Source organism: Chenopodium album, chromosome 4 (genome assembly GCF_948465745.1).
Source record: "Chenopodium album chromosome 4, dcCheAlbu1.1, whole genome shotgun sequence".
Classification (NCBI taxonomy): Eukaryota; Viridiplantae; Streptophyta; class Magnoliopsida; order Caryophyllales; family Amaranthaceae; genus Chenopodium; species Chenopodium album.
In genome coordinates this window covers 77,901,172-77,920,885 of record NC_137837.1, presented here as the reverse complement: position 1 = coordinate 77,920,885, position 19,714 = coordinate 77,901,172, and the positions used below count along the sequence as shown (strand labels likewise).

At 35.9% G+C, this 19,714-nt stretch overlaps 2 protein-coding genes across 2 annotated transcripts; both read right to left on the bottom strand.

Moving 5' to 3' along the window:
• Positions 1-2,321: 2,321 nt before the first annotated feature.
• On the bottom strand, positions 2,322-5,295 carry LOC145627406 (putative disease resistance RPP13-like protein 1). Its single transcript, XM_081679800.1, has one exon. The coding sequence runs from the start codon at positions 5,234-5,236 to the stop codon at positions 2,390-2,392; it is 2,847 nt and encodes a 948-aa protein (XP_081535926.1). The 5' UTR covers positions 5,237-5,295; the 3' UTR covers positions 2,322-2,389.
• Positions 5,296-6,419: 1,124 nt separating this feature from the next.
• Positions 6,420-11,186, bottom strand: LOC145629422 (65-kDa microtubule-associated protein 1-like). Its single transcript, XM_081682019.1, has 10 exons — positions 11,028-11,186; positions 9,791-9,885; positions 9,509-9,712; positions 9,128-9,376; positions 8,828-9,043; positions 8,315-8,470; positions 7,907-8,218; positions 7,534-7,621; positions 7,265-7,413; positions 6,420-6,897 (listed from the first exon to the last, which is right to left on the bottom strand). Exons 2-10 carry the CDS (start codon positions 9,860-9,862, stop codon positions 6,610-6,612), a joined length of 1,734 nt encoding a protein of 577 aa, XP_081538145.1. The 5' UTR covers positions 9,863-9,885; positions 11,028-11,186; the 3' UTR covers positions 6,420-6,609.
• Between the last annotated feature and the right edge of the window lie 8,528 nt (positions 11,187-19,714).

The window sequence follows — 19,714 nt, the reverse complement described above, 5'->3', positions numbered from 1 at the left end:
TTGATCGGGTTTGATTGAGTGGTTTACGTTTACTAGTTGCAAAGCAGGCTTTTGATATTTATTATTATTATTTTATTTTTTTTGTATTTTGTATGTATTTGAGGTATAAGTCTTGCTTAGCATTAGCTTTTAAAAAGTTGTTAAAGTTTTGACTTCGTAAAAAAAACTAATTAGAAAGAGATAAATGTTGAAGAACATAGTAGTGTAGCTGTGTAGGTAGTGATTAGAGGTAAAGTATAATTTGTGAAAAATCATGTGTTAGCAAATACGTCAAACATATGTGAAATATGTGTTTGACCGGAAGATCGGAATATGCATATATAATGGTATAACCTACCACTGGCTTCTAGGAGTACATGTTTTAAGGTTCTGCAATGGACAATGGTATAAGATATCAATTGTATGTATAGAATGTGACCATTAACCAGCCAACAAAAGTACATAGCTTTTCATTAAAACATGTGTTAGACACGTATTTTCTCTGTGAAAGGTAATTGAGCTCATTGATGAATTAAAGCTCCCAATACCAATTCTGCTCACAATTCAGTGACCTGTCCATAGTGTTGATTTACCCCATCACTCCATGAAATACTCTGTCATGCATCTTCAATTCTTGAGCTCGATCCCTCACAAAGCGTTGTGATCACAACGCATATTTGCTTTGTAAAGGGTAATTGAGCTCATTGTTGATTGTAAGTGTCCCATTCAGGAATCTGAAGTTTAAATAAACTTCATGTACTCGTCGTGCATCTTCAATTCATAAGCTTGGAATGAGTTTCAGTTTGTTGGTCTCTCATTTCCTGACCAAAATAAACCATTCAGTTAGTCTTGGGAAAAAATTGTGTACAGCATAGTAGCTATTTTAAGAGGGAGCCCCAGTTAATCTCCGAAACCTTCACACACACACACACACACACACAAAGATAAGCAATGCCAAGAAAGATTACCAAAATTTAGCCAAATCATATCAGCAATGCCAATATGCATCGTATAAAAGCAAAAGATAAGTATTTAGTTTGGTAAATATAAAATATCCACCCCTTACCAGCTTTCCAAAGCCCATTGATCTCAAACAGACACATAGCATAATATGCAGTTGAAAAGGGTAGAACCGTAGAAGCAATGCCATCATATGAAGATACAAGTCCACCACACTACACCAAACTATGCAACACTGCATAATAATAAGAAGTACACAAAATGTAAGTTTAATTGCCTCCTCTGAATTCAGATAGTAATGGAGACATCACTAAATGAAGGCTTAACAATTTTATTAAAAAATTAAAAAAAAAATATTTATATATATACGGGCAGAAACAGCTAAAAAGAAGAAATGAAGAGGGATTGTTGCTGCAAAGAACCGGAAAGAAGAGAAAATGCAAAACACAAGCCACTACATAGTGTAATCTATAGATTATATATAGTAACCAATATACAACGAAACATAGATACTATACATAGTCTTAGGTGTTCTCGGGTACACCTAGCTCTGTTTAGGGGACATATAAAACAGGCAGATACAGAGTAGCACATACAGTAGATCCTAATAATGTACTCGTATAAGAGAGAGCTGATACACATACAACCATTGTAAGTTGTCCCTACATACAACACCATTAGAAATTTGACACATCAAAACAAAATGGGAGAAAATTAGGACATTGAATCTAATGGAACTTGTGCCTATTATTTTAACCAATAAAAAATGACAAATTAGAGTTGTATGTAGGGACCACATATAACAATAGTATGTGTAGCCTTTACCCGTATAAGATGTAGTTTCAATTGCATGGCTTTCACCCCCTCTGGCCTGGCCCTGATTATTAAATTTAGGTTGCAATTTTACAATATACTACCACTAGAGAAATAGTCAACAAGCAAATACAAAGATAATTCATAATTATAATTCAGAAACAAAAAGTGTGCATTAAAATCACATTAATTAATGAAAGCAAAAAAAATAGCAAAAGATTGAATCCCCCCCCCCCCCCCCCCCCCCCCAAAAAAAAAAAATAAAAAAATAAAACACACTAAATAAGATAACAGTTTATAATTGTCTTGCATATAATCAATAAAGTTCATCTACAATCTATTCAGTTACTAATTTTTAATGTAGCTAATATCTACAGACCTGTAATTCTATAAATCTAATGTTATGACAAACAATGTGCAAGCATTTGTTCTGGACTAGCTCAGAGTTACTTCCCAACAGATAAATGTGAAGACTTACAAAAGTTGCATAGAGTGTATACTGCAAACATCCAAATGAGCAGCCATGAAAAGCACCTCCATGAGCAACAATTTTAGCCATGCCACATTGTTTAAGCTAATCATACTCAATTGCGCACAGGAACACTACCGAAACTCAAAATTTATGGAGCAGCATCTTCTAATTTATCATCCCATTCCGTATATATTTCTCATTTAGTATATCATTGGACTTGTATATATATAGGTTAACCACCTTAGGACACAGTGGCATACATGTCAGATTTGGGCACCTTCTAATCTCCAATGACCTCACTTGAGAAAGACATGGTACTAACTGCCACTGTGCCTTGTTGCTGTTGCTGCTATCAAGAGTAACTTGAGTAAGATGATGATTTTCCAGACCTACTACCATTCTCCTCCAACCTTTGAACTCCGGCAGATTGTTTAACCAAAGTAACTTAAGAGAGGGTAAGAATGATAGTTCCTCTGTACACACCAATTGGGATGCAGGCATGAAACTGGAATTAGCCAATGAAGTATTTACTTCTATGTACTCCAACTTATCCAACCCTAAAAGTTTGAGGACTTTCAAATGACACAAGCTTCCCAGGAATGGCAGGTATTCCAACTCCCCACAATGAAAAAGACAAAGTTGAACAAGATTTGGAAGAAGGGTTGCCCAATCAGGCATTCTCGCACCATGGTACTCCTGCACCTCTAACCGTTTCAGATTAGAATGCGGCTGCAGCTCTTCCATCAAACTTCCTGCCATCTCATCATTAACTCTTCCACCACCCTCCTCATGAGTGAACTTAAAACAAATTGCCTTGAGATGTTCCTTATTCCTCAGGTATAATCTATCCCTCGTATAATCTTCCTTAACAGCATTATTAGCATCCTTTGGCCATCTGATTTGGATTTCAAGATCACCCTTCAGCTTCTCTAGAGCCTTTAGATCTTCCAGCGCACTAAACCATTGATTCCAATTTGAATTGCTCCCTTTTCCTCCCACTATAAAGTTACTTAGCCTATGAAGGCAACCCAACTTACCCAAGCCGCGAGGCATATAAGTCAGATGGTAGCAATCATCTATGTCCAAAACCCTGAGCTTAACCAATTTACACAAATCTTTTGGTAACTCTTTCAATTTCTCACACCCGGTTAATAAAAAAGTTTGGAGATTATATAGTTTTGTAATTGACTTAGGAAGCATTTCCAAATCAACATTATATGAGAGATCAAAATACCTTAAATGCAACAATTTACCGATGGAGCCTGGCAATTTCTTGATCTTTAACCAACTTAGGTCTAATACCCTTAGGCACATACAATTTGCTACTAATGGCTCTAGGAAAAACAGGTCCACCGTGCTCAATAATAAACCACCTCGGTCAACATGAAGATAGGAACGAATATGGTTCTTACTGAAGAAATATCTGCCATATTCCCTCCTACTGGCAACTGATAGATGGCGAATTTTTTTATCCAGGTTGCCACTAATGGTATTTGTTGCATATATCTCCTTTTCAGTGACACTTTGAGCCATGTCATGCATGAGATCGTGTATCTTACATGTAATTATGTCATTAAATGCGTCTATTCTGATGTCTTGGAAGAAACATCTTCTCAGCAAGGTCGAAAAATATTCCTCACCAGCATCTTCAATGCTCTGATTTTTATCTAATGGAACAATGTAGCCTTGTGCCATCCAAAGGCTTATCAACAAATCCTTCTCTATCTCAAAATCCTTGGGAAACAATGAGCAATAACTGAAGCAACTCTTTAGTGGAGATTCAAGATTATGGTAACTCAACTTCAATATGGGCATAATATCGTTTTCATCCTCCCTGATGTTGGCTAACCCCGTCTTCTGATATGACCTCCAAGTACTCTTGTCTTGACCATACAACAGACTACCTATCACTCTTATAGCAAGAGGGACACGAGCACATAAATCAACAATCTCTCGTCCCATCTCGACTAAGTCATGATCTGGGAGGTTTGACTGATTTGATCCAAATGCTGTCCTTTCAAACAAACACCATGAATCCTCCTTTGACAAACCTTGTAGCTCATACATTGAACTATCTCCTATAATTGTTGCAGTTTTTTGCGAACGCGTGGTCACCACTATTCGACTTCCCATTTGACCTCCAATGAAGTATTTAGCCAAAGCACACCATTGATTGCGATTCTCAGTCCATACATCATCTAAAACAAGCAAATATTTATGATCTGCTAGTATTTTTCGAAGCTGTCCTTGCACCCAATCCATGGTTGACCCCTCATGCTTCCGGCCAGTAACTGAAGCCAGAATCTTACCAAGAATATCTTCTAAGTCCAATTCTTTTCTATCTTGATCAGAGACACAAGTCCACAACCTCAACGAAAATGCGCTCTTGACCCTTGGATCGTTGTACACAAGTTGAGCAAGGGCAGTTTTGCCTAACCCTCCAATACCCACAATAGTAATAAAAGACACATCTTGCTGAACATTAGAATCAAGCAGCATACCAATGATTTTCTCCAAGTCATCCTCTCTTCCAATAATATCCACTGCATTCACACAAGAATCGCTCTCGGGCCTCCTCTTCCTGGTAGGCTCAGAATCAAGCTTAAATCTAAACTGATTGTTGTAAGCAATAGCATCCAACTTCCTCTTAATCTTCTCAACCCCTCTAGACATCTTGTAAGCAACACCTAACTCGTTAAAAAGATAAAAGAAACGCGCCAGCTTGTCACTCTCTGTGAGTTTCTTTTGCTCAACCAGTGTAACAAACTCATCCAACAGATCATCTGCTTCATAGATTGCATCCTTGAGGTCCTCAACATAAAGCTGTTCTTCATCATTAAGCTCGCGCTTGGCTTCTGCCTTTCGGAGCACAGTGTTGATGGCTGATACAGTGACTTGAAGGTCACCAAGTTGGGTTTTGTAGCCAAGAATTGAGCACATCTTTTTGAGCTCCGGACATTGCAGCGCCGCAATTACAGCCTGAGCAACAGACAGCACTGTTCCAATGTCCATTTCTATGTCAAAAAATTACCTGAATCTCTTAAATCTAACGCTGAGTTCAGAAGTGATTGATCTAGTTTTAGGTTGGGTTAGATTGGCTGAACAAAAGGCAAACAACAAGCTCGGCTCGAATCGATTAGTCTCGTAAGAAATTGACCTCAAGTAAATAATGTATGTACTGAACAGCAAATGTCAAGTTCCTACGAATTTGCATCTGTCTCTTCAATTGATCAAGTCAATTGTGGTGTAATTCAATAATATCCATAGAATTACTATTAAGTTAGATTATAGTGTGAAAAGGACTTATAATTAACCAAAATTGAAATTATGACATTTTTTTACTAATCGATTCGGTTTCATAAATCTTATGTTCTCACTGGCATTCATACAGTCGACCTAACTCTGGTAAACTCCAGCAACAAGAGCTAACATATTGAATTGTAAAATTCTCAATATAATTTTTTATTTTTTTGGAAATTATTTTACAAAAACACTCAAATTGCAAATAAATGCTCATAAAAATTTTAGTTTATAATTGAGATTGAGATAAATCAGAACCTTTTCAAGCTGCTTCAAGAAAGAATTGAGGAATTTTTAACCTTCGTTCCATTGCATGAAATCGACCTACAACCAAATTTACCAGGAACAAAATATAAATAAAAAATAATTGATGATTCGTGATTAAATTAGGTTCATCTAAACTTCTAAAGGAAGAGAGAGAAGAAATGAATTACAGTTCTATGCGACGAGAAGAAATGATAGGGTAGCAACGACTAGCAAGAACTTTGCAGGTTCATTGGTGCTCAAGATGCTCATGAGACGATACAACTCACGAGCTATTCATATTCATACGATCAAGACTCAACATAGAAAATAGTCGAGATGAGCAATTCGCCCACAAACTATTGATTTCATTTGAAGATCGCAAGTTATCAAGCTGAGAGGACCTTGAACATGAATTTGTGCGTTTAAGTTGACACAAACTTAGGCGAAAACAGGCAACAGGCAAAATTTTGGCACTTAACTAGCCTTGCTAATGACCATTGTTTGCAAGCGTAAATTCTGAGTAGAAGTAAAAGTTATAGCTTATACAGTTATACAACATGTGAGAAGAATTTCTCTGTTACTGATGCTCTGTGAACAAAAATCTTCGAAGGCATGGGACTTGGTTATCCCAGAGGTTTCGCAACCAACAAACATGGGAAAATGGGAAATAGTACAGCATGAATTAGTAAGCTTCTTAATGTCAATATAACACACATAGTTCCCAGTATATACTAGATACTCTCATTACACCTTACTGTTCACATTTATCATCCTACGACAGTGAACTAAAACTACACTATGACAACAAACCTACAGATTATCTCTTCTAGTTTCAACTATTAAGGCGTAACAGGAATGGAGTCTGAGGCAGAGATGTGGGAGGAAGCATCATCTTTCGATACGGAAACATAATTCACTGGAGCTGCTGGCCTGATCTTACCCTCTTTCGATGATCGAGTTCCGTTTTGATGGCTGTTTAGAGAGAGTCGACGATTAGGAGTCCCGTTGGGGCCTCCATTTGCACGTGGTCCTTTCTTATTTGCACTACCAGGTCTAGCAGGGCTAGGTCTTGAACTGAAAGCAGTTTCCTGGTCTGTGCTTACCTGCTCAACATATTTCTTTTGATCCTGCAGGGTCAACACAGAAGTTACCATCACAACTAAACAATGCAATATACAGTCCATTTACCATTGAGGACAGGTACTAGCCTAGCCATTTCAAACCAACTCCATACATAATCTAGTGACAACGAAAATGGAAGAGAAGGGGATGGTATTGGCTCAAAGCCTCAGACTTTTAATCATGTTTGTATGTTGTATCCGAGAATCCAGGCATGTAGTACTCTCTATTTAAGTTGTTTGATTTAAGAAAGTAGAATTTCCCACCACTATGCTTAAAATCCAGCCTATGTAAACAAGGGGTGAAATGGAATAATACGTGACCAGGTTATGCAGCCAGGAGTTTTGCTTTGAGCTGTTACAGTAAGTTACTTACCCTCAACCTCCGTTTCTCCTCCTCTCTTTCGTGCCTGAGCATGGCATATTCATCCAGCATAGCAAGCAGGGGAACTCCATCATAAGTGAATGTCAGACCCCGGTCATCTTCCCACGTGCGAGTTTTGGCAACAAGAGTCTCAACCATCACTGCAAGGTCACAAAAGTAGTTTAATTCACATATTAAAGTTATAAGCAGCCTGCATTGTGCGAAGAATCAGTTGGCAGCTACTAAATGCAGCTTCATATTTCATCAAATATCATACAAACCTGGGATTTTGTTCACCAAAATTCTGGCTTTCTCTGCCCGCTTAAGATTTAAGTGAGCACCCCTGCTAGCATTATATCTGTTGTCATCCTGTAAAAATGAAAGAAGTTCTAAGTCAGAGGCCAACGCATGTGCATGCGCTCTACACATCACTTCGCTCGAAAGACGGGTGAAAATGATGACAAAAGAAGAAATATAAAACCTTCATTAAGGTTACTAACGGTTGTATCGCATAAACTAGCAATGCCCATTGTAAAGCAATATCAGTACCAAACATTTCTAACCTCTGGAAGAGAATAGGAAAAGAAAGAAACAACAAGACACAGAAAAAGAAATTAAATCCGACATACAAAACAAAATAGAATAGAGCCATACCCGGTTGTAGTCTTCAAGCCAACTCTCTTCTTCACAAGCTGACATCCATTTTTCAACCCTGTCCAGTATCTCTTTTCTACTAAGAGCCTCTTCTTTGGCCTTCAAGATCTGACTATCCATGTCAGCAATCAAATCTGAGGGCTCAACATTCCCAGCATCAATAATTGCCAAAATCTTTTCCCGAGCAGCTTCTGTGTCAATTTCTATATGTGCACGGGCATATATCTCCTCAAGTTCACCCTGCTTCTTGAAGGCAATTTCCTTCATCCGACTAAACTTTAGATGATCAAGCCTCTCTACCTCAACCTCAGCCTAACCACCAAAAGTCCAAGCATAATGAAAAAACTATTGTCAGTACCAAGAATCATTTTTTGTAAGAGCAGCATACATAAATTACAACTAAAGTACCTGCTCAATCAGGTCCAGAGCAAGAGCACCTGGAATGGTCACTTCATCCACTGAGGCTGATATGTTACATGTAACATGGTCAAACAATTGTCGCTCTTCTTCAGGTGTGTCCATCAGATTCCAAAGATCAGTTAATTGATTAGCTAACTCTTGAAGCTGCACATAGAGACACTCTGTTAGCCTCATGTTAGTTTTACATGTATGGTAACATCAAATTCTAACCTCACATCCCCTCATAGCAGCAGCTTATAATGAAACATGAACACAAAATTTACAAGGACAACTTGAGAATCACAGATGTGGCACTCTTTGGTCAGTTTGGTTTGGTTCAGGTCAAGTCACTTTGGATAAACTCTATTTTTCCTTCTTTTCCGGGTTGTTTCAGCCTTTCAGGGTAACCATTGGAACTTGAGCTCAAAATTTTTTACATATTGAGTGGGGTCGGAACTTTAAGCGATCACATCAACTTTAAGCAAGTCTAAATGATGTTGAGTAGTTTGATCAATGGTTTACCTTATGAAGCCTCTGTTTTTTGTCCTCTTCTAGAGCAACAACTGTCTCAGCAAGCTTAGACAGTGTTTCATCACTAATGCTTTTTGACTGCACACCATTAGAGTCATTCAAGCTTGGGTGCACTTCAGTCACGGTGCTGTAGAAGTCCATACCAAGGACAGAACAAAGATCATGTACAGTGCTCACAAATTCCAAGACCTTGTGCAGCCTTTCACTCTGTCACATCAACAAAATTTATGAGTGTAACTCCTATCAAATAGGACATAGTATCACCATGTACCATTAAAGGTTAAATTATACCTTTTCTTTTTGAAGATCTTGAAGTTGAGCATAATATTCCTCTAACTTCGGTAGGGATAAATCCGATTCATCAACTACTGGTGCATCATTCACGTTCAACTTCCCAGCAATTTCTCCACTAATTTCCTGAATCTGTCTCAGTACATCAGAGAACTCTCTCAACCTATACTCTTTTTGTTTACACAGCTTCTCCAATGTTGGTGCAACTGCTGCAAGTTGTTCCTTAATTGTTCCAGATGTTTTTTCAGGCTGCCCAAAAGTAATGTGTAGACTGATTATAATCAACACTTCAAATTCATATGTAGATCAGATACAAACAAGATATTGGCTTGTATCTCCTTAAAAATTAAATAAATAAATTGAATTATAGCAGAATCAAACCATTCCGACAGCAGTTTTGTCTCCAAGAGCAGAAAAGAGGGTAGAAAGTTCAACATTAGCATCGGCCAAGGTCTGGAGAAGCTGAGCTCTTGATTTAACAGCCAAGTCAACTTTTCTTTTGTAAACATCCAGGCATTCCTGTTCTATCTGAAGAAGCATCTTGTCCCTATCCTCATCACTTTCACCAACTTCATCCCATATTCGCTACATCCAATCAAACAATGATAATCAGCACAATGCTAAGATGTTCAAATCACAATTATCTCATTCCTCTTTAATTACCTGTAACTGCTGTAGTAGAGACCCACAAGTGGTTTCTCCTGTAAGAGGATTTTCTGCATCTGCCACTGCCATTGAAGAAAAAGCCTATTACAGACCTGCATTGAATCCAAAATTTCAGCTTCTTCATTTAAAAGAAAAAACCCGACTTCCAAAATGATAAAAATAAAACAAAAACACAGAAACTATCTTTTAGCTAATAATGATCAAAACACACAAATAAACCCTCATTCCTCCATCAATCTCTCTCTCAGCAGTAAACCAACAAATAATCACACAAAACCACGAAACAACAAACGAATTGAATATTCCGAGAAAGAATACGAGTGATAATCACACTAAGACTCCCATTCACTCCATCATATATACAGAATAGAAAGCAATTGTTTCAATCACCTACCAACTGTGATAAGAATATAGATGACAAGGCAATAATATGTGACAGATCAACTGTCATTTACAATTGGTACTACCATAAAATTAATAGGTCAATCTAGTACTATAAAGTTGAAACTTAGCAAATAGCAACATTATCCACAAAATTAACATCTTTGGCATCACTCACCAATTACCCACATAATGATAACAACATCCAACTCTTATTTATATTATACTGATAATGATTCTTTAAAAAAAGTAAATAAAAACATAACATGCTAAATCCACATAATTATAAAATAAATTAATATAAAATAAATTAAACCAAAAAAAAAACCCTCAAGAATCAGCAATAGACCAACTCATCCATTTCACCAGACAAACAAGCAACAAATAGAAGATTTGACGATCTTAAACCCCAAGTCATTTTGATATATTATCCAACACCCATTTAGAAACCTCTTGGGATTGCTTGAACCAATAACCCGAGATCAAATCCCATCTACATCATTAAATTAAAAAGAATTAAACACCCATTAAACTAAAACAAGATCTTTAACTAAAACCACCTCATTAACCAACAAAAAAAACCCCAGAAAAATCAAGAAAAAAAATATTCCCAGTAAAAATCAAATCAAAACCCACCAAATGAATTAACTCAAGAAATCAGTTATTAAATCAATAAATCAGTTAATCATTCAGATCCTCAAAGCAATAAAACAAAAACCCACTTCAAATTAGATAATAATAAGACAAATTAAGCATTAATAACAAAAATTAAGCCATACCCATTACCAAAAATAGCAAGAAAAAGGCAATGTAGAAGTAAATGAAGTGAGAAGTAAAGGAAGAAAAAGCTTACACTTATGAAATGCTTAGGGTTTTCTGGGTAGTTAGATCTGAAGTATTTTGGTCGTCTCGAGGAGAGAGAAAGTGAGAAGAGTGAGAAATAGAGAGTGAAGTGAGGACTCCTGAGTGAAGGAAGATGAAGATTGAAGAAGAATAAGAGAGAGAAAATTGCGATTTGTGAGTGTTAATTGAGGTGGGGCCTACTTTGTGAGCGACCCTCTTCTTTCTCTCTCCTTTCCATATGATTGTCTGAAAAGTTTTTTTTTTTTTTTTGGTAGGTTTATAATTTTAATTTCTTGTAATTAAAAATAATTTCTTTTTCTTGTTTGACAAATTTGGCACCTATGATTTCTTGTGGTGTTTACTGATTGTGATTTGTGATTTGTGATTTGTGAGTTGTGACATTGTTCCCTTCTCAAATGACAGTTTTTGCCCTTTAAGATCTTACTTGAGAGCACTGGGTCATGAACTAATGGTCTCGTGGAGTCGTGGGTGGTTGTTTAGGCCTGAGCCACAATTTAGCTAGGTCACGACCTCGTGTAGTGTTCTGTCATACTTGTTTGATGGTGGCTATATTATGAGTTTATGACTAGGTATAATTTAAATTACGTTTCTAGTCGTTAATGTATTAACTTATACGAAGTTGAGTACTAGTAAGTTGTGTCACTAGTAAGTTGTGTCGAATTTTGCCTTTTCATGTTTTCCCAACAAAAATTATATTCATGCTCATCTCATACCTTGACCTGACCATTGGCAAATCATGTTGTGTTTGGCTACCATGTGTGACGCTTTTTAAATTCTTTTTTGGGTTTAGTTATTGTGTCATGCATGTGTTAGACATTGATGATTCAATACAATCAATCTTATGTCCAAACCATATCTAAGGATTTTTCCTTCTTAAAATCTTGTCCATTGATTGCACAAACATAGTATGATCCAAATGATCATCTTGCACATACATAATACTCAATCTATTTGAATTTTTGTGAAATTTATCGGTTTCATGTTAATCTCTACGAGAAACACTCAACGTGGAAACAAACTAACGTAGATTTTCCTTCACATAAATATCTTACAGAAACGTACGTTATTAGAAAAATGCGAGTAGAACAGTATACATACTAGAACTAGAGTTGGTAAAATATTCGGGCTGGGTCAGGCCTTAACATGATACGTCGTGTTCAAACCCGCTAAAAAGAAGCGAGCTTGTCATCCCAAAGCGGATTTTTCGAGCTTTTTCGGATCGGTTCAGGCTTTAACTAAAAATGTGTTTTTAGACTTACCCAAACCTGCTCTATTTTCGGGCCGGATAAATGTTAATTACCTCTATCTAGAAACAAATTTTTGTACCCCGTGGTTCTTAATATCGCCATAGAATGTAACTATGTCAGTCACCTCAATTAACTCCATCAATTAAGTCCAATTCCAAGTTGTCCAAGCAACACTTAATTCCTACTCCGTACATAATTACGGAGTAATTTGGCGAACAAGGTTGTAGTTGGTAGTTAGAGACGAAGACATTTGACTAGTTTTGCTGGTTTTTGACCAGCTTGAGCTAATAGCTGCTTCTTTGACTGGCAATCTATTCATTCACTTTTGGCGCAACAGCAAAAAAGAAAATATATTTAAAAATTAAAAATACTTCAATTATTTTATTTTATTTTATACAGCTAAGATAGATAAATAAATAAATTAATTAAAAATAAAAATAAAAATGGACACAGGGATGGCATGCACATACTTCTTAACCAATCTTCACGAGTAGACAACCTTAAAAAGTTAATTAATAGGCCACATTAACACATACAAACAATTAATTATTTTTTTTTTTTATGTATCTTTTTCGTTTTTACTATTAAAATAGTAAATTAATAATACTGGTAGTCTATATCATAAAATATACATTTACCGAGTTCTATATTGTACGAACTTTTTGTTCCTTTCTTGCATTAGTGATTTTGGTAAAGTGCTTAAAATTCCATGATTAATCACCGTGATTGATTGATATTACTTAATAATACAGTATAAGTAAGTGTTACTTTAGCCTTTTTCATGGTAATGCGTGGAGCAATGGAGCATTGTCTCGAGACTCCCATGAAAACATGACCAATGCATTGACTCGGCCGCGGTTCATATAAGGATTATTATGTTGATACTCCATTGATTTCTCTAAGATTATTTTATATGATTAATTGATTATGATTATTATTAAGGTTTTAGTTAAGCACAGTTGGAGAAATTTGGTGAGATTAAATATATCGTATTTACGTATTATATATTTGTATCATTGTATGTAATGAGAGAGTAAAATTGTCGTTATGACCGTATTTATGTTATGATTCTTATGAGTAGGGATGTTAATTGAGTTGAGCAGCTCGCTAGCAACTCGTACTCGACTCGATCAACGCTCGGTCAAAACTCGACTCGAATTAGCTCGATTCGAATTTGACTCGACTTGAAATGTTAATGAGCACGAGTTGAGCAAGCTCTAACTCGACTCGATAAGCTTGTGAGCAACTCGATAATATATTATTAAATTAATATAGAATTTGCAAACAAAGTTACTATTTTTAAACAAATTTGACACTTATAAAGCCTTAATTTATATCATGAAAAAAGAAAGAGTAAATTTTTAATAATATCTATATATTATAAGGAAACAATATAAATTGAACAAAAAATAATAAAGGCATATAATAATCGGCTAACTCACCAAATGCCACTTAGAACTTTAAAAATTCACCAAATGTCATCGTACTTTTCAGAATTCACCAAATGTCACTCAATTTTTAAATAATTCACCGAGTGTCATTAATGACTAATGGCCGTTAACTCCGTTAGTCAAGGGCTTAGAAAATATAAAGCGAACTAAACAGGACCTTAATTAATTCTTCGTGTGAGGTCATGGATCTTATCTCACCAACTTCATTTTATGAGGGAATTTTCTATAATCCCTCCTCATACGTTCTTTTAACCCTAAAAAATAAATAAAATTTTTTAAAATTTTTTTTTTTAAAAAAAAAACCTATGACATGACACATGTATTTACCCAAAGTACTCTGTATTTAGTAACCACTAGTTTTCTTTATCACATCTTCTATTTTTTATAATATATAGATAAATGATTGATAATAAAATCAACTTTATTCGACTTCTAATCTTGAATAGCGCCTTAAACTTCACCAATTAAACAGATCATATCCACTAATCACTGATTATTATTAAAGTGTTGGATATGTGAGTAGCTCAAATAGGAAGCAGAAAGCAACATATATAATAGACTTTTATTAGTAGGTCCTTTTCTAATTTAAGAGTCCCTAGGAAGTGATGTGGGTAATAGAGTATGGGGTCATAACGTTGATGACCCATTTGAACCATCCAAAATATTTCACATGCAATTTGTCCTTCTCTACTGCTTCAACAACTAGGCTTATTTATATGTATTATTATTGTTATAATTATAGAAATATTATAAAATAAGGGGAAAAGGGAGAAGATTAGAGAGAGATGTAGATGGTAATTGTCTTGTCTATCCTTTGATTTGTCCATGCTATATATATACACATAATGTAAGTATGTAACCTTCATGGAAATTAAGATTCCATTTAAGCGGGGGTTACAATAGAGGTAATTACATATGGGGGTTACAATGGGTGGCATAATACTAGGGAGTTACAAATGATAATGAACATCCACATAGAATATATTTTGTAACACTCCCCCTTGGATGGGCATTATCTAAAATATATTTAATGCGCATATATGCTGCCTCATTAAAAACCTTTTCAGGAAAAACCCAGTGGGAAAAAAAAACCATGGATAAGGGAAAAAGAGTGCAGCGCGCAATTACTCCCCCTCATTATTATATCACTGAAGATCTTTGAGACGACGCAATCCAATACGATAAACTAACTTTTTAAAGGTTGCGGTTGGAAGAGCCTTAGTGAATAGGTCTGCTAAATTCTCACTTGAACGAATCTGCAAAACATTTATATCTCCATTCTTCTGAAGATCATGAGTGAAGAAAAATTTGGGTAAGATGTGCTTTGTTCTGTCACCTTTGATGTATCCTTCCTTAAGTTGAGCAATACAAGCTGCATTATCCTCGTATAAAGTTGTCGGTGCCTCTTTCCCAGATGATAAACCACAAACTTCTTTTATATGTTGAACTACTGACCTTAACCATACACATTCACGACTAGCCTCGTGAATTGCTAAAATCTCAGAATGATTGGAAGACGTAGCTGCAATGGTTTGTTTCATAGAACGCCAAGAAATGGCAGTACCACCATATGTGAACACATATCCAGTTTGTGATCGACCATTATGAGGATCAGATAAATAACCTGCATCTGCAAAACCAATCAAATTTTCTTTGGACAACTTTGGGAAAAATAAACCCATATCCTTCGTACCTTGAAGATAACGAAGTAAATGTTTAATCCCATTCCAATGCCTCCGGGTTGGACATGAACTAAACCTTGCTAATAAATTAACTGAAAATGATATGTCGGGTTGTGTATGACTTGCAAGGTACATTAGTGCTCCAATTGCACTAAGATATGGTACTTCAGGACCCAGAATTTCTTCATCATTTTCCCGAGGTCGGAATGGATCTTTCTCTACTTCAAGTGATCTTACAACCATAGGACTGCTCAATGGATGTGCTGTATCCATAGAAAATCTTTTAAGAACCTTTTCTATGTATGTTGATTGATGCACAAGGTTTTCATTCTCTAGGTGCTCTATTTGTAACCCCAAGCAAAATTTTGTCTTTCCAAGATCTTTCATTTCGAATTCTTTCTTTAAATAATTGACAGTCACTGAAATCTCTTCAGGACTTCCAATGATATTCAAATCATCAACATACACTGCAATTATAACAAATCCCGATCCAAATTTCTTTACAAAAATACATGGGCAGATAGGATCATTCTTATAACCTTCCTTTGACAAATACTCACTTAGACGGTTATACCACATACGCCCAGATTGTTTCAATCCATAAAGATATTTGTTCAATTTAATACAGAAATGTTCTCGAGAACTAGATTTTGCTGCTTCTGGCAGTTTGAATCCTTCTGGGAGCTTCATGTAAATGTCATTATCCAGTGGGCCATATAAATAAGCTGTGACTACATCCATCAAACGTAAGTCAAGTCCTTCTCTTATTGTCAGACTAATCAAAAATCTAAAAGTAGTTGCATCCACCACAGGAGAATATGTCTCCTCATAATCAATACCAGGTCTTTGTGAGAATCCTTGTGCAACTAAGCGTGCCTTATATCTTCCAACTTCACCCTTTTCATTTCTCTTTCGCACAAAAACCCATTTATATCCCACTGGTTTTACACCTTCAGGTGTACGGACTACAGGTCCGAATACTTCTCTTTTTCCAAGAGATTTTAATTCTGATTCAATTGCTTCTTTCCATTTTGGCCAATCATTTCTTTGTCTACATTCTTCAATGGATTTTGGTTCATGATCCTCATTATTATCCATAACATCTAATGCTACATTGCATGCAAAAACATCATCGACGTCGATTTGATTTCGGTTCCATGTAATTCCAGACATGATATAATTTGTTGAAATTTCTTCATTATCAGGTACCTGAATTTCTTCCTGTATCATGTCTAAATTCTCTTCTGGAGATCCTTCGGAAATTGTTTCTTCAATTTGACCATCATCAATCAATGCTCCTTTTCTTTTCCGAGGATTCTTATCTTTGGAACCTATTGGTCTTCCACGTTTCTGACGTAGTTTAGACGCATTAGCAAATTTATTTTGTCCTTCTGGGACATCTATTTTAAATGGAGCATTTACAGCTGGAATATGTGACTTGGTCACTCTTTTTGGGTCAGCAAACGAGTCTGGCAATTGATTTGCTAAACTTTGTAAATGAATTATCTTTTGAACTTCCAGTTCACATTGTTTAGTTCGAGGATCAAGATAAGATAACGATAATTCATTCCATTTAATTTCTTTTTCCAGCTCTTTCTTTTCTCCCCCTAATGTTGGGAAAAGTGACTCGTTAAAATGACAATCTGCAAAACGAGCCGTAAATAAATCCCCTGTTGTAGGCTCAAGATATTTAATTATTGACGGGGATTCAAACCCAACATATATTCCCATCCTCCTTTGAGGACCCATCTTAGAGCGTTGTGGTGGAGCTATTGGAACATAAACCGCACATCCAAAAATTCTTAGATGGGAAATATTTGGTTCCTGACCATAAACCAATTGTAATGGGGAGAACTTATGATAACTTGTTGGTCTAATGCGAATTAGTGCTGCTGCATGTAATATAGCATGTCCCCAAGCAGAAAGTGGGAGATTGGATTTCATAAGCAATGGTCTAGCAATTAACTGAATACGTTTAATTAATGACTCTGCCAAACCGTTTTGTGTATGAACATGAGCTACAGGATGTTCAACATTTATCCCAATGGACATGCAATAATCATTGAAAGCTTGAGATGTAAATTCACCAGCATTATCAAGCCGAATAGTCTTAATGGGAGTATCTGGAAAATGTGCCCGTAACTTAATCAATTGGGCAAGTAATCTCGCAAACGCCAGGTTACGAGTTGATAACAAAGACACATGTGACCATCTAGTTGATGCATCAATTAAAACCATAAAATATCTAAATGGTCCACATGGGGGATGTATGGGCCCACAAATATCTCCTTGTATACGTTCCAGAAAACTAATTGATTCAAAATTAATTTTAGCTGGTGATGGGCGAATTATCAACTTGCCTTCTGAGCAAGCAGCACATGAAAAATTATTATGAAGAATCTGCTGGCTCTTCAAAGAATGTCCACATGAATTCGTAATTATTTTTCGCATCATTATTGAACCGGAATGGCCTAACCGGTCATGCCAAACAACAAAATTATCAGTAAACTTCTGGTTTACTATAGCATGAGTTTCAATAGTATTGATTTTTGTGTAGTACAAACCACTGGAGAATGTAGGGAGTTTCTCCAAAACATGTTTTGTGCCTTGAGTTATATTTGTGATTTGAAGGAATTCGTTATTTTCTTCATTGATTGTCTCAATATGATAACCATTGTTGCGAATATCCTTAAAACTTAATAAATTTCTTTGAGACAATGGGGAGTATAAAGCATCAATTATTTTAATTTCAGTTCCCAAAGGCAATTTTATAGTGGCTCTTCCGGAGCCCTCAATGATATTTGTACTACCCGATATGGTACTCACATTAATCCTTTTCATCATCAAATGAGAGAAATATTTTTTATTTCTAAGTATTGTATGAGTAGTTGCAATGTCAGCAAGACATAATTCTTCACCATTCATAGCAAACTGAACTTGAGTAATATCCATGTTCTTCATGAAATAAAATATATGTCAAAATATTAAGCATAAAAATAAAGATGATAAATAAATAAATCAATAAAAACACCCAAATAGTTCATAAATTCATAAAGCAAAAGTCCTTATTACAACCATAGAAATTAAAATAAGTAAATAACTAGATAAAGTCTAATACTTAAAGTTGACACAAAATAATATAAATTTAATTATTCCCTTCCGGGGCATTGAAGAAATCACCAAATTCTAAATGAGTTGTACTGCCAAAATCAAAATTATTCCCTTCTGGGGAAGTAAGGAAATCAGCAACATCAAAATGATTTGCATTGCCAAAATCAAAATCACCTTCACCATCTTCAAGAACAAGGTTTGCCTCCACTTTCTTTCCTTTCTTCAATGATTGTTGATAAAGTTCAACAAGATGCTTTGGAGTTCTACAAACCCGAGACCAATGACCTTTTCCTCCACAACGGTAACATATGTTGGTCTCACTTTTCTCTTTATCATCCCTACGTTCCCACTTCTGGTGGGAATGTGAATTTGGGTAATGACCTCCACGACCTCTACTATATCCACTAAAACCACGCCCACGACCGCGACCACGCCATTGGCCACGACTGCGACCACGACCTCTACCTCGACCACTACTGTTGGAATGGTCTCTGTTTTTAGTTTCTTTCCCGTTATGGGTTGTCACATTCGCTTCAGGGAATGGAGTAGAGCCAGTAGGACGTGATTCATGATTTTTCATTAACAGCTCGTTATTTTGCTCAGCCACAAGAAGACAAGATATTAATTCAGAATATTTTTAAAAACCTTTTTCTCTATATTGTGTCTGCAGGACAATATTATTTGCATGGAAAGTGGAGTATGTCTTTTCAAGCATTTCTGAATCAGTAATATTTTCTCCACATAACTGCAACTTAGAAGTGATTTTAAACATAGCTGAGTTATATTCACTAACAGATTTAAAATCTTGCAATCTCAAATTCAACCAATCATAACGAGCTCTAGGTAGTATCACCGTTTTTTGGTGGTCATACCTTTCCTTTAGATTACTCCAAAGGATTTGTGGGTCTTTCACAGTTAAATATTCATTTTTGAGTCCTTCATGGAGGTGATGGCGAAGGAATATCATGGCCTTTGCCTTATCTTGGAGTGTTGCTTTATTACCCTCCTTAATGGTTTCACCAAGGCCTTTAGCATCTAGGTGTATTTCAGCATCTAACACCCATGATAAATAGTTCTTTCCAGTGATATCAAGGACCACGAATTCAAGTTTGGCAAGGTTTGACATTTTCACTATATAAAATAATATTCAAAATTAGAGCTTATAAAATATATATATATATATAT

Bases quoted from the DNA above. Each gene is read 5' to 3' on its own strand.
- LOC145629422 (XM_081682019.1), bottom strand. From the start codon at position 9,862: ATGGCAGTGGCAGATGCAGAAAATCCTCTTACAGGAGAAACCACTTGT. The intron at 9,377-9,508 runs GTTTGATTCTGC...ACTTTTGGGCAG, and splicing joins ACAAAACTGCTGTCGGAATG to CCTGAAAAAACATCTGGAAC. The intron at 6,898-7,264 runs GTAAGTAACTTA...TTGACCCTGCAG, and splicing joins AGGAGAAACGGAGGTTGAGG to GATCAAAAGAAATATGTTGA.
- LOC145627406 (XM_081679800.1), bottom strand. From the start codon at position 5,236: ATGGACATTGGAACAGTGCTGTCTGTTGCTCAGGCTGTAATTGCGGCG.